This window comes from Zootoca vivipara, chromosome 1 (genome assembly GCF_965207765.1).
Source record: "Zootoca vivipara chromosome 1, rZooViv2.hap1.1, whole genome shotgun sequence".
NCBI classification, from domain to species: domain Eukaryota; kingdom Metazoa; phylum Chordata; class Lepidosauria; order Squamata; family Lacertidae; genus Zootoca; species Zootoca vivipara.
In genome coordinates this window covers 61,253,482-61,267,996 of record NC_142582.1, presented here as the reverse complement: position 1 = coordinate 61,267,996, position 14,515 = coordinate 61,253,482, and the positions used below count along the sequence as shown (strand labels likewise).

At 47.9% G+C, this 14,515-nt stretch overlaps 1 protein-coding gene and 1 long non-coding RNA gene across 3 annotated transcripts; one reads left to right on the top strand and one right to left on the bottom strand.

Moving 5' to 3' along the window:
* Window positions 1–5,445: 5,445 nt before the first annotated feature.
* LOC118088209 (uncharacterized) lies at window positions 5,446–14,043 on the bottom strand. 2 transcript variants are annotated; one of them, XM_035121556.3, is made up of 5 exons: window positions 13,708–14,043; window positions 11,907–11,981; window positions 10,195–10,266; window positions 8,064–8,245; window positions 5,446–7,912 (listed from the first exon to the last, which is right to left on the bottom strand). In XM_035121556.3, exons 2-5 carry the CDS (start codon window positions 11,968–11,970, stop codon window positions 7,082–7,084), a joined length of 1,149 nt encoding a protein of 382 aa, XP_034977447.1. In that variant the 5' UTR covers window positions 11,971–11,981; window positions 13,708–14,043; the 3' UTR covers window positions 5,446–7,081. The 2 variants fall into 2 exon arrangements, with proteins under 2 accessions (XP_034977447.1, XP_088522356.1); XM_088666230.1 differs by having other exon boundaries at window positions 11,907–12,070; window positions 13,708–13,969.
* On the top strand, window positions 11,926–12,955 carry LOC148687599 (uncharacterized). Its single transcript, XR_015948987.1, has 2 exons — window positions 11,926–12,088; window positions 12,702–12,955. It is a non-coding gene; the product is annotated as an uncharacterized LOC148687599 (long non-coding RNA).
* Window positions 14,044–14,515: the final 472 nt, after the last annotated feature.

Here is a 14,515-nt window from a genome sequence, read left to right as displayed (position 1 = left end):
AATACATCCACGTTTGACACACTGTGCAGGTACAGATCTTACGTTCAAAAAGATACTAAAGGAGGATTACAGCACCCAATGCAATACTGCAGTATAAATTCTCCTCACAGCCTCCAGCAAATCTCATTCCCCTGACAGCAGCAAGCAGGGCTAGTATAGCTCTGGAATGCTGATCCTTAAAGGTGCTGAATGGCGAAGAAGAAGAAGAAGAAGAAGAAGAAGAAGAAGAAGAAGAAGAAGAAGAAGAAGAAGAAGAAGAAGAAGAAGAAGAAGAAGAAGAGGAAGAGGAAGAAGAAGAAGAGCCCAAACCTGCCTTTTTGGTATGATAGCCTCTCTTCCCACAGGGTCCTCTTGGACTACCTAGGACAGACAGAAATGAGTACAAGAGCCCCCAAATACACACTATTTCTAAATGCAACAATGGGTTTGTGATATATTGATCATAGAGATAATTATGTACAAAAACTGGGTTGGTTACATTACCGTGTTTCCCCTTTTTTAAGACACCGTCTTATAACTTTTTTTCCTCAAAAAAACACACGGTGGCTTATTTTCAGGGGGTGTCTTTTTTTTTAAGTGCTGGTACAACTGGGTCCCACTGGCTCAGGACACTCGGTGCTCTCTTCCGCGCACATTATAAACACCACACTCTAGCCTACTGTGCTATCCAGGTTTTACTGTCAACCAGGCTGGCAGCAGCTCTCCAGAATTTCAAACTTGGGGGTACCTGGGGGTTAAACCTGGGATCCTTCTGCTCCCCGGGCTCTCTCACGCCGGCCGAGGAATGAGGAGGGAGGCCGTGACCCGTCCCGCTCTGAGATGCTTGTGAGGGAAGCGCGAGGGGGACGAGGCTTGGGCCCATGCCCCTGGCGCGCGCGCGCGGCTGAATGACGAGCCGAAGCGGAACCTTTTCTCTGTGGGGGGGGGAGACGCGCGCGCGCAAACACACACACACACACACACACACTGAGAGAGAGACACGCACAGGGAGAGAAAGAAAGAGACGCGCACACACACACACACACACACACACAGAGACGCACGGGGGAGAGAGAGAAAGAGACGCGCGCACACACACACACACACACACAGAGACGCACGGGGGAGAGAAAGAAAGAGACGCGCGCACACACACACACACACACACACACAGAGACGCACGGGGGAGAGAAAGAAAGAGATGCGCGCGCGCACACACACACACACACAGAGACGCACGGGGGAGAGAGAGAAAGAGACGCGCGCACACACACACACACAGAGAGACGCACGGGGGAGAGAGAGAAAGAGACGCGCACACACACACACACAGAGAGACGCACGGGGGAGAGAGAGAAAGAGACGCGCACACACACACACACACACACAGAGAGACGCACGGGGGAGAGAAAGAAAGAGACGCGCGCGCGCACACACACACACACACAGAGACGCACGGGGGAGAGAGAGAAAGAGACGCGCGCACACGCACACAGAGAGAGAGACGGACGCACAGGGAGAGAAAGAAAGAGACGCGCGCACACACAGAGAGCGTGCGGCTGCAGCACACACAGAGAGCGTGCGGCTGCAGCACACACAGAGAGCGTGCGGCTGCAGCGCTCACGAAGCAGCGCTGCACTTAGGGGAAGATGGCCAGGGAGGGGGGCTGCGGGGTCAAGGCAACGCGTGAAAGGGAGGGATGGCGAGGAAGAAGTGGGGAGTGAAGTGATCGGGGCTTTAACATGCCCGCACGCGCAAAAGGGAGGCTCGGAATGTGGAGATCGGTTCTGGCTGCTTCTCTTAAAGTGCCGCAAGTAACGAGCCTCTCTCTCTTTCCTCCTGCCGCTCGTGCCCTTGGTGCTTCGTGCGGCGCTGCTTCACGCTTTGTCAGCGCTGCAGCCGCCACCGCTTCTGGGCACCCACCCGACCCCGCAGGCTTCCTCCTCCTGCCGCGGCCGGCATTGCAGGAGCTGGGTCCTGCTGGCTGGTGCTCCGTGCGGCACTGCTGCACGCTTTATTGGCACTAAAGCAGCCACCGCCGCTTCCGGGCACTGACCCGACCCGGCAGGCTTCCTCCTCCTGTCGCGGCCGGCATGCTGGGTCCTGCTAGCTGGTGCGGAAGTATGGCTTATTTTCGGGGTATGTCTTATAGCTCTCAAATGGTTAAAAACCCTGCCATGGCTTACTTTCTGACTACGTATTAAAAAAGGGGAAACACGGTATCTAGAGCATGCATCCCCAAACCTCGGCCCTCCAGATGTTTTGGACTACAATCCCCATCATCCCTGACCACTGCTCCTGTTAGCTAGGGATCATGGGAGTTGTAGGCCAAAACATCTGGAGGGCCGCAGTTTGGGGATGCCTGATCTAGACATTACACAGGAAGATAGTTTGCTGTTAATTATAAATGTGACGTTAATCAGGGCAATTTATATAGAAATAACCCCAAGTGCGAAGGCAGTTTCTCCACGTGCTGTAGAGGGAAGTGAGGGGCAGACAGGGCTCACCAACCTGGGAAGGGAACCCGTCTAGGAGAAGGAAAAATCTTATTCTAAGCCTCTGCTGCCTAGTGGGATATCTTTGGGAGAAGAAAAGGCTAAGGAGTAAACCCTAGACAAACCCAGAGTAGAGAACAGAGTGCTTTTGGACTACAACTCTCATCATCCTTAGCTAGCAGGACCAATGGTCAGAGATGATGGGGATTGCAGTCCAGCTGTTTGGGGCACACTGATAGAAGGCACTCCCTGCTACAGAGTGGGGAAGGGCAGACCTTTGAACCTCCAGATGTTGCTGGAGGTTCCCACAACTCCCATCATCCCTACCTAGTGGGGCTAATGGGAGTTGTAGTCCAACATTTTGAGGGCCACAAGATAGCCTGTCGTGCACAGAACTCCGGAATAAGTCAGGAGCCTGAAATTCAACTTCATGCTTTGAATCCTGGCTGCTTTAAGTCCACTATCACATTTGATTCCGGCATAAAATGCCTGCTCTGATTCAGCTAGATTATAAAGGCAAACGCAATGCCATCTCAAGCCTCCCTGTTAATCAGTAACCACCCTGCTAGCTGCAAACAGTCAGAGAGCACTGCAGCTCTGACTTCCTGTTCTGGCACCTGGGCCACTCAGGAAAGGGCTGCCTGCACTGTCATAGAGAGATTGCAGCGCCAGAGAAGGGAGAACAACTCGTCTTAGTAATGAATGCACTCTGGCGTAGCCTGGTGAGAAAAGCGTGTGTCACATGGGCACGATCAAGGTGGAATTGGACTTCATTTTATTAATCTCAAGTGTCCAGCTTTCATATCGCCAGTCTTGCTTCGGAATACAGCTTCCTTCTGCCACCTGCTGGTAGAAGCACAGCCAAAGCAACATTCAAAAGGTAAAATGCAGCAAGTCAATTGCAACAGAGCCTTGCTGAAAGTAGCAGGACAGGGCTGAACCCAACAACTACGGTAACTTATTGCGGTAGGGCTGGGGCTGCAATACCTAGAGTGTAAGACACTTTAAATTTCATAGAATCATTTATGAAACTTCTGGGTAGCACAAAACCCCAGAAAACTGAAAGGGCTATCCTTGTAGAGAGAAATAATGCTAACAGGACTTTACACAAAGATCAGCTATCAGTTAGAATAAGAAAAAGGCTATAAATCTTCTGACCCTACTGAAGAGCTCAAAATGACTAGGGCTCTTGATTCCTGGATGCTGGCAGCCCCTGTGAGTTTTCTGAGTCAGAATGTATGTGCATCAAGGATATGCCTATTCTTCTCTGCCTATACTTTTCAGTTGGGTACTCTCAAACACCTCTTAAATACATCTCTATTAATGCCAGGTCTACATAGGGTCACAATGTTCTTTATTTAACATAATTTCTCATATTATAGAAACACTACTCACATATGACACATTTGAAACCAAACTTCAATCAGAACGCTTTATAAAGGTTTAAGTACTCAAGTGTCAATTTTATCACTGGGATACGTTTGCAACATGCTGGATTGCTTTGAATCACAAACTGGTAGAACCGATAATAATGTCATTTCTGTCATAACAACAACAACAACACCCCCATCGTTCTGCCCGGACACTGAGGTCCAGTGCCGAGGGCCTACTGGCGGTTCCTGCGTTGTAAGAAGCCAAGTTGCAGGGCCTTCTCAGTGGTGGTGCCCACCCTGTGGAACGCCCTCCCATCAGATGTCAAAGAGAAAAACAGCTACCAGATTTTTAGAAGACAACTGAAGGCAGCCCTGTTTAGAAAGGGTTTTAATGTTTAATAGATTATTTTATTTGATTTTTCTGTTGGAAGCTGCCCGTTTCCCTGTAGCGCCAGAAGGCCCTCAGAGCTGGACTTCAGTGTCTGGGCTGAACGATGGGGGTGGAGACGCTCCTTCAGGTAAACTGGGCCGAGGCCATTCAGGGATTTAAAGATCAGCACCAACACTTTATATTGTGCTTGGAAATGTACTGGGAGCCAGTGTTGGTCTTTCAAGTCCGGTGTTTTATGGTCTCTGTGGCTGCTTCCAGTCACCAGTCTAGCCTCCGCATTCTGGATTAATTGTAGTTTCCAAGTCACCTTCAAAGGTAGCCCCACGTAGAGCGCATTGCAGTAGTTCAAGCAGGAGATAACCAGTGCATGTACCACTCTGGTGAGACAGTGTGCAGGCAGGTAGGTTCTCAGCCGGCGTACCAGGTACTGCTGGTACACAGCCGCCCTGAACACAGAATTGACCTGCACCTCCATGGACAGCTTGGAGTAGCAAAATTAGTCCCAGGCTGCACACCTAGTCCTTCAGGGGCACAGTTAGTCAGGACCAGGGAGTCCCCCACACCTGCCTGCCCCGTCCACCAGAAACAATATTTCTGTCTTGTTGGTATTCAACTTCAATCCATTAGCTGCCATCCATCCTCCAACCGCCTCCAGACACTCACACAGGAAATTCACCGCCTTCACTGGTTCTGATTTGAAAACGAGGTAGAGCACAGAAGGGCTGGTTTACTCCTCCAGCGAAGCTACCTGGAGGGGAGGTGAAAAACTACCATAATGTTTGGAGCCACGTTTTGTATTGGATTTTTAAAAGGGAGCGCATGTGACCCGGGTAATGCTCAGGGTGGGGAAGGTAGAGCAAAGGAAGGATTCTGTTTTCACTGCTGCTCAGGATGCTGAAACAGAGTTGTAGAAACCATAGGCGCTCCCAGGTTTTCTTGCTGCCTGTTGTGCTTGTTGCGTTAGAATTCCTCAAGGCTACTGACTGGTAGGGTCAAAGCATTCATAGCATTTTACAGGTGCAATAGACAAGGATCAAGGGCCAGCTCACATCCCAACCACCCCAGTCTGTACAGACATCCCCCCCCCTCTCCCGCCCATCTGCTTCAGTTTGCTAGGGATGAAACCGGCCAGTGTTCTTCATAAAAATGTTCAAAATCTGCAACCACAATACAAACTCTGAAAGAACAAGAAAAAATACAACCAGAATATATGAAAAAAGAATAAATACCTACTTTATTCCAATCACAGAATCTAGGATTTTAAGCACCAGATTTAAATTCCACTGCTGACAACACACCTGCTTTCAAATGCCGCACCCATCCCTGATTTAAGAGTCTTTTATGCAAATGCTACAAACTCTCATCTTGTAGGAGCTGGAAAGTGCTGTCAAGACAATCTCCACTTTGAACGTTCTGCTCCAGTGTTATAATTTCCCTGACAATAAAAGAGGCCTACGGTGGCTCTGCTAAGAAAGGGCTGAATTATCACATTTACAGAGTTATGGAAATAGGCATAGCTGCTGTGGAGAGCCATTTACCTCATCAAATTGGGTAATTTAAAGAGCTTGTTGGTGTATCTCAGCCCAAAAGCAAGGATCAGGGATGTATGCAAACTGTAATTTCACAGGAGCATTAAAAAAAAAACCCTCCCAAACCACAGATTGTGGTACTAGATGCATAATTTCGTTTCCTAGGAAACTCAGTTTTCACTTTTTAAAAAAGCAATTTTTTTTAGTCTTATGATTACCAGTATTTGTTTGAATGTGTCTGGGCAATGCCCTGGTCAACTTCAGAAAGCAGAAGAATTGCTAACTAAGATTTCCAGTGGTGGTAATCCTCTGAATATTTTCAGTCCTCCGAATAGTTCCTTGTCCTTCTCATTACTGGCTAAATCAAGTTTTTTTAAAAAAAAGACACACACACACAAACAAACCCTGCAAAGTATTTTTAGAGCAGAGTAAACATAGCCCTGGTCCACAGCTCAGTGACAAAGCAGATACTTGCATACATAAACTTAGTCCTTGGCATCTTCCATTGAAGGATTTAGATGGGCTGCAAAAGGATCTACTGGGGGAGGATGGTTTAAGGCAGCTCAATATAAGGCAGCTTCTTCATAACAGAAACATTGTAACGGCATCCTAAGGCCCTTTGGCTGGCTTTGAATGCTCACATGCTTTCTTACAGTATTTGGTTATTTACTGTATCCTCAGATCCAAAGTAGTATGTGTTGAAACGTGGAACTTGCTGTAGAACAAGGGTGGTAAACCCATGGGCCAAATCAGGCCTGCCAAGCCCTTTCAAGTGGTTGCTTTCCTCCCCCAGTGCAATGCTGCAAGGGGGAGGAAAACCGCTGCCTATGGTCTTCAGAGGTTGGGCCCTTCGTAGGAGGGACAGCAATAGCCCTCAACACCGCAGCAACGGACGTGGTGGAGAGATTTAAATCTCCCCGGGGAAGTTCAGCACTGTGACGGGGGTGCGTAGCGTGTGGGGCTGTGTACGTGAAAGAAAGGGTGTGAAAGAACTGAGAAAGGGTAAGAAACAGTGGGCCCAGGATGATCGTGCTCACTTTGGAGACACCCATTTCTGCTTTCCCCATGGCCCCTGAAAGGCTAGCCAAGAGCGAACGCAGCGGGAAAAGTTTAGCCGTCCCTGCTGCAGAAAAAGGAGGTGAGTGAAAAGAGTGTGTACAATGCAAGACCTGCTCCCTCTCCTAGATACTGGGAGGGTGCTGGGAGAGAAGGGACAGGCAAGGGGAGAAGCTTCAGTCACCGTGAACCACATTCCTCCCCACCTTTCTGCATGTGCGAGATGAAACTGCAGCCCTCACCATATCTAGCCTGACCCTATGTCCATGCCATCTTCCTCGACATGGCTTGTTTAGCGCACTCCATGTCCACCTCTCCAGGCCACAGAGACCTCTCTAGGTCCACCAGCAGGTCTTGGTGACACTCCCGGATGTTCACTGGGTACCTTGCTCTGACAAACTCGTAAGCAGCCAGCAGCCTCATATGGTGTTTGACCATCAGGTACTGGATGACGCAGGTAGGAGCCAGGGAGTAGCCATCCCTGCAGTGAATCAGAACCCGCTTCCTTTTCTCCAGTGAGGCCTCAAGGCACCGGTTGATGTCCCAGAAGCACGGCTGCTGCAGAGAAAGGCGCTCCTCCTCCAAAGGCCCCTGGACGTGGACCTTGAGGCGGGACCAGCTATGCTGGGGCCCTCGGCTGCAGGTGCAAGGGATGAAGCTCAGCCTGCAGTCCCTGGGCAAACTGCTCACATCAATGATGCTGTCAATCTGGTTCTTGCACAGCACCTGTCCACTGTAAGCCGCACGGAGGTTCCCCACGTAGATGAAGTCCGTTACCCTGGCGATGACCGGCTCCAAGAAACCGAAGCCTGCCTGCAGCTCCCTTGGCTTTGGGTCACTGGACTCCCCGGATTTGAGACTCCCACTGCGGCGCTTCTTGGAGGTGGAAACAGATGACGGATTGGGATTGAATTCAAAGCTGCCCTTTGGCAGCAACGGAGAAAACAAAGAGTTGGGCTTGGATGGAGATCCCGTTGGCTTGGATGTGATGGATTTGGATGAGGAACTGGGTACAGAGGCACAAAACAAGGAGGCCCGTTCCAGGGAACCAGTGCTGCTGGCTGCCCCACCACTGTGTGCTTGTTTCATCTATTTGAAAAAGAGGAGAAAGGTATCAGTTAAGTTCCTGCCACCGTAGGCTGATACTAGATTCACAAACTGATGCAGCAGCATGACAGACAACATACTGTGTATTCCCCAACAAATGTCTCAGCACAGGCACACTTAGATCATCACTCACCTGAGTATCAAGGTTCTCCAGAGACACCAAGCCACTGTATTGCCTGGCATTGTCTGATGAGAGGGATAAACAGAGTGTCTGGTGAGTCTTCATGGGTGACCGAGGCCTAGATGAAGCTTCTCTGTGGACTATCTTTTGTTCCGGCACTTCATTCCTGCTCATTATCAAGTCTGGGCAAGAACCTGCAAGAACAGGATGGTTCCCCCCCAAGAACAGATGCTCATGAAATAGCTCCCCTTAGCACAGATCTACAATATATCATGAATGCTAATGAATTGTGCCTCTGGGAAGAGGCAACTCCTTTCATGCAACTCCCATTGCCATTGCTTTTAGATTATATTTTGCCATGAGCACACACACACAGCTTTAAGCAGAGCCTTTCACTGGAAGGTAGCTGTCACATCCTTTCTATAAGCATTCCCTCTGTCTCAGCGTATAAACATAAAATATGCTAATAGACCACTAACGAAAACAAATTAAAATGATTCATCTACTCCTTAAAATGTGTGAGCTGTATCCTTTGTATGTTCTATTTACAGTAACAGCCTCAGAACTTAATGGATTTTAGTGAGCCATGTCCATTAATTTCAATGGCCCCATTCTGAGTAGGACTAACAACCCTGTGTGTTTTGAATCAGCCTGATATTTAAGCACTAGCCTGTCAGTCATAGGTGATCAGGAATTCCATTCAGGTGAGTAAGCAAGCTGGCAGAAAGATGGAGTGCTCCATTGCTGCACTATAATCAGAACAGAACCCAAGCTGGCTGCTGGAAGAGGGAAGCTCCCCTCCTCTGTACCCAGAATACCTGCAGAAATGCAGGAAGCTGCCTTAGGAGACACTGAGCTCTTTGTCATCCTCTGCCAGCCCTCAGCAAGCTGGCAGGTTTGCATGCAGGCTAGTAACTTTCATGGGCTTATTTGCAAGGCTGGTTTAAATGCACTTGCAAGCTATCAACACTGCCTGTGCCTTCAGCAAAGAGCATGCAGTTAATAATAACCGCATGATGTGCCACTTGCCTTCCAGAGGCAACATGGCAAAAGAACCACCACTGAGTGTTGTTAACATGGGTGATAGTTATTAGAGGTTCTAGGCCTTAACTTGTTTATACATTAAAATTAATTAGTAACTAGCAGTATCTGTTCATACTGAAAGCCCGAGAATACCTTGATCCTACAAATGAGCATAGCTGTGACAGAGGACAAAATGGCTTATGCCAAAGCAACTCCTGCAGCACCCAAAGCTTTTCCCAGTAGCACAAATCCATCCTGCTAGGCTGCTAATCCATTGCAATCCAGTTACAAAAATCTACAGCCAAACAGACACAGCTAGGCTACGTATTTTGTGCTTCAGATCAAGCAATTTGTTGTTAATTTGGAAGGTGCTCTTTTCTACATACTTATACAACAGAGATTATTCCAGGTAAAGCAGCACTTATATCATTAGGTTGCTACTTTGAGTGAAATCTGTTGCAGAAATGAAGTAAATAGGGTTGAGTCCACTTGTGCTCTTCCACTACTTGCAGAAAGGCTTTTGATCCAGCAGACGCTTCCACTACGAGAAGGTGGGAAAGAAGCATTTCTCACCAATCCTTCCTGCAGCCCTTGAAAAATCTGGATCCACCAGAACAACATGGAAGGTGGCATGGGTTAGAAACGGGGAATCCACAGAAATCACCTTCACCTTTCACTAGTCTGCTGAATCAAAAGCCCAAGGAGAAAGCCACAAGGGGATTCAACCCATAACAACAAATTCTAGCTGCTGAGCATGCACAAGCTACCATCTTTGCTCCCAGTAAGAATTCAGTGTTTTTCTGCGTGGCCAGCTTCTCTCCATCAAAGACAATAGCTACTTTTGCCCTATTCATTGGATTCTGCACTAAGAATTGTGAACAAATTCTGTACCCTGAAAAAGCATATTTGTCCAACCTGTCTCATTCATGCAAAGTATAGAGATATGCCTATATTTCCTTGATGTGCATGATTTGTTGTCACAGTCACAACAAACTGTGTCACCATCGTTCAAATGTTCCAATTCTTTCTTACCGTCCAGATTCAGTTTCACTATTCAGTTCCACAGGAGTAGAATACAAAAGCAGATAGTATATTGGAATGCGTCGCATGCTTCACCTACCTGTACAGTGTTGGGAAAGTGCCACGGGGGAAGACAGGCGCAAGGCCTTCCAAAGGTGCTTCGTAAGCAAGCCTGGAAATTGAGAGAAAAATGCATGTTAGCAAGGAATGGCTTATCAGATAACATCAAAAGCCAAAATAAAAGCACATGTTAAAGCTGATGCATGCAACATGAGAGCTGCCACCCCCCCCCCCAATCCAGTGCAATGCTCATGGTTGACAGTACTATTACCATTTAGCACATACTGAAGCACCCAAAAAATCTAAGAGCTGTGCAAACGAGTCCTATGTCCGCTGTGCAAGGGACATTTCGCCACAGCAATGTAGTGGACACGGTGTTGCATTAATGCAGCACAACACTTGGGATGTTGCACCAGGGAAGGTATTCCAGAGAGTGCACTGTGAGGCCCTCCTTTGTGTGCCTCCTCCTTGAGAGGTCCAGAAGGTGGCAACATGAAAACAGGCCTTCTCTGCAGTGGCTCCCCATCTGTGGAATGCTCTTCCCAGGGAAGTTCACCTCGCACCTTCATTATACATCTTTAGGTGCCAGGCAAAAACTTTCCTTTATAACCAGGCCTTCGGCTGACCTAATCAACATCCTATACCCTTTAAAATGTGGCTCTTTGTATGGTGTGTGTGTGTTATTGGATTATTGTTTTTATTTTTATTTTATATATTTTGTGATTTTTTTTGTGAACCGCCCTGAGACCTCCGGGTATAGGGTGGTATATAAATTCAATAAATGAAATGAAATACTTTGCACAAGGCAGACCCTCTGTAGAGGGTCGATACAATAAGCACAAGACTTTCCATGTTGACATGAACAGAGATTGCCTAAAATGGCACTTACACATTGTATCAACCACAGAGGATCAACTCAAGGTTCAAGGTTCAAGAGTCAAGGTTCATAGTCCGAACAACTCCCCAGTACCATGGACAGGTATACAGTATAAAGATGCTACAAAGATGGGGAAGCCTTGGTTCTATAAACTGGATGGCAGCTCCTATCATCCCTGACTATTGGCCAAAAGGCTGAGGTTGATGGGAGCTGGAGTCCATCAACACATGGAGGGCCACAGGTTCCCTATCCAGGGCACACACAACAGCAGGAGTTAAAGAGATGCTTCCAGTCTACAAGTGGGACATGATGTGGGAAGCATCCAATGAACTCAGAGAATAAGGCTCCAGATTCAATCCTTGGTAGGATCTCAGCCCAAGGAAGACCTCCACCTGAGAACCTAGAGAGCCACTACCATTCATAGGAGAAAATAGTGAGCTATCACATGAGACATATGAAGCTGATTTCTACTGAGTCAGACCATTGGTTGAAACTGTCTGCATTGACTGGCAGTACCTCTTCCATATTCCAGACAAGTGTCATTTTTCATCTGACCTAGAGATGTCAGGGATTGAATCTTTGCATGTCAATGAGTTGTGGCCTTCCGCTTGGCTCTGTGGACCAGTGACCTTACTTAGTATTAGGAGGCTTTTTAAGACCCACATGTCCATGGCCTTCCATGGAGCAGGGACAGAGAAAGGGAGAACAACAAATAGACTCACACAGGGAAACAGGTTATTGCCACAGATCCAGGCAAGTTATCTGAACAATAGGATGCAGATTGGGTATGCTGGTGTGTTTCAGCATGTCTTTGTGCAATAGAAGCCCTTTGAGGGTACCTTTAGAACTGGATCTGTCTCTCTTCTCTTACTTACCTGTAATTCCACTTTTCCTAGAATCTGATCCTTTGTTCATCATTATGCCTGCTGTTGACTCCATGGCATCCAGATCTGAAATATGGAAGAACAGATGGGCTTTAGACTCTAAACCCACAGCAGGACAGCTCAGATTTACAGCAGGGCATAGAAGATCTAGCCTACTGGGAGAAGAAGAAAAGGTAGAATGGCAAGTTCATATGCAAAATCCTTTGAAGGGTGGTAATGAAACCGTTCAAGTGTGCATGCTGACCAGAGGTGTCAAACCAAATCTGAATGGAAAACTGGACCAAATTGTTATTCTTACCAAAATTAGAAGAGAGTAAGTAATCTTGGTACAGTATTTGAAACTCACTGCTGAACTTGTAGAACTTAAAAAAAATATCAGTTTGCAGATTCAGAATAAGAATTCAAGTAGAAACCATAAACAAGGTGGTCCCCAACGAAAATGAAGAAAGCAGCAAGTTGCTTGTTAGAGTTCTAAAGTTCCTTATGTTGTGAAAACATGCCAAAGTATATATCCATATATGAGCAGTAAGATCATATAGGCACGAGAAAGCATTATATACCTTATGCCTGGGGAAAGTCACAATGATGGGGAAATGTGGCATTATTAATTGAAATATTCAATTATTCAATAATATGTATGATTATTAAAAGTAGCTTTAAGTGCTTGCAAGAGGAATATCTCATCCATGGAAAACAATGAAGTTGTTTGTGAGCTGTAGCCCCTTTGGAGTTCTTGAATAATTATTCAATAGTTTTAATAATTTTAATCCCTAACATCACTTGTAGACAAAGCTGTATCTCTGGCTGTGGAGAGTCCCCATCAGTTCAGGGTGCCGCTGTAGCTGCCTTCTAAGAACCAGCCTGAAAGCATGATGCTCCAAAGCATTAGAAAGAGGAACTCTGACAGCACAGAAGTGGATGTTGTGTAGGCGGGCAAGAGAATATCAAGCAATGAGCCAAAATCAATATAATGTCTTCTTTCCCGAGTTATCTCCCCTGCCCCCTATGCTCCAGCTTTCATTAAACAATGTCGGCTTCTCTGTCTTGTACAGTATATTTAACCACCATCCAGCATGATGTTACCGTATATATGTTCCACAATGAGATTAATCACCCCACATCAAATGCGCAAACTGGCACCGTGTTGTAAATGATGTTTACACATTCCCACACAACCCGGAACATGTTCGGAGGCAATCTCCAATTACTTGATATTGGCACACATGCAGGAGCAGAAGGACGGAAGGTCATCGCTTGCTTGAGACCACCCCACTTGACCCTTGGGGCTGGGCTACCCACATCTTGGTCTCATCCAGAAGACAAGAGCATAAAAAGAGCCCTAATGGATCGGACCAAGGACCAATCTCCTCCAGCTTCCTATTGGCCACACTGGCCAACCAGATGCCTCCTGGGAAACAGGATATGAGGGCGATAGTACCCTGGCTACCACGGTTGTCCTCCGCCCCCAATTCACCCCCAGCGACTGGTATTCAGACGCACTTGGGTCTTATAGGAAAAACGGCAACGTTGGTGTCCCGGTGCTTTCCCAGTGCACAACAAAGGAGGAAGTTTACGAGCGCACACAATAAAGCTCACAAAGGGGAAAGAAAAGAGAAAGATATATAAGCTATTCTGAGACATCAGATGTAAAACTAACAAAGCAAAACCAGCAACAAAAGACTCCCCCTCCCTGACCCCATAGCCCACTTCCGTAGCAGAGGCCACGCTACAAGTTTTGCCCGCCGGGTCCCCAGCGCGCCCCCCATTCCGTCCACCAGGCAGCCCCACATACGCGTAGCCGGGGCTCGCAGCTTCCTTTCTCCGCCTCGACGGGAAGTGGCGCCGCGCTCTTCAGCAGAACTTCGGACTAAAGTTCTGGCTGCGCTTCCAGACGCAGCCCTCGAGGATCGCCCTGCGCTGCACCTGCCTGGAAGGAGGAGTTCCGCGCCCCGAGATCCACGCCGGACTCACGGCGCTTCCTAGCCATCTCTTCGCGAGGGAAAGAGAGGGGGCCGCGAGGACCGTGCAAGGGCAGGATGGGAAATGTAGTCTGCGAGGCGCAAGCGGGGCGCCTCCGCCTTCCCAGGAACGCCCCTCGCCTGCCCGCGGTGGGCGGCGAACTTGGCCCGCCCCCCGTGGTCGTGTCCCGCCTCTGTATCGCTTTCAGCGCGTGTCACGAAGTGCTTGGCAGGCAGATCTTTTCTCTAGCTCAGAGACAAGGCTGTAGTTGGGGGCGGGGGGGGGGGGAGAGAGATCATCTCGGAATCATCTGTCGGGTCGCTCGTGTTTTAATAAATCCGAAGAACACAGTGCATTTGTAAAACGTCCTGTCTGTGGGTGGATCTTACTGGTTTGTCTCTTGTAACTCTGAGGTGGTTAAAAAAATGCGAGAGAGGGTGCTGCTGTATCAATCTCCCGAGAGCAGATGGGTGTTCGACTATGATTGACAGTACTGCCTTTAGGTGGTGTATGTGTTTGTGTGGAGGGGGATTTCCACCCCCTCACTAATTTTGGCTCCTGAGAATAGTCACTGTGCTTATTGTGCTTATTGTCTTTAAACTTTAATTGTATTTTCATCCTGTAATTTTTGCATATCATTG

Bases quoted from the DNA above. Each gene is read 5' to 3' on its own strand.
- LOC118088209 (XM_035121556.3), bottom strand. From the start codon at position 11,970: ATGGAGTCAACAGCAGGCATAATGATGAACAAAGGATCAGATTCTAGG. The intron at 10,267-11,906 runs GTAAGTAAGAGA...CTCAATTTCCAG, and splicing joins TAGGAAAAGTGGAATTACAG to GCTTGCTTACGAAGCACCTT. The intron at 7,913-8,063 runs GTGAGTGATGAT...TTTTTCAAATAG, and splicing joins TGGAGAACCTTGATACTCAG to ATGAAACAAGCACACAGTGG.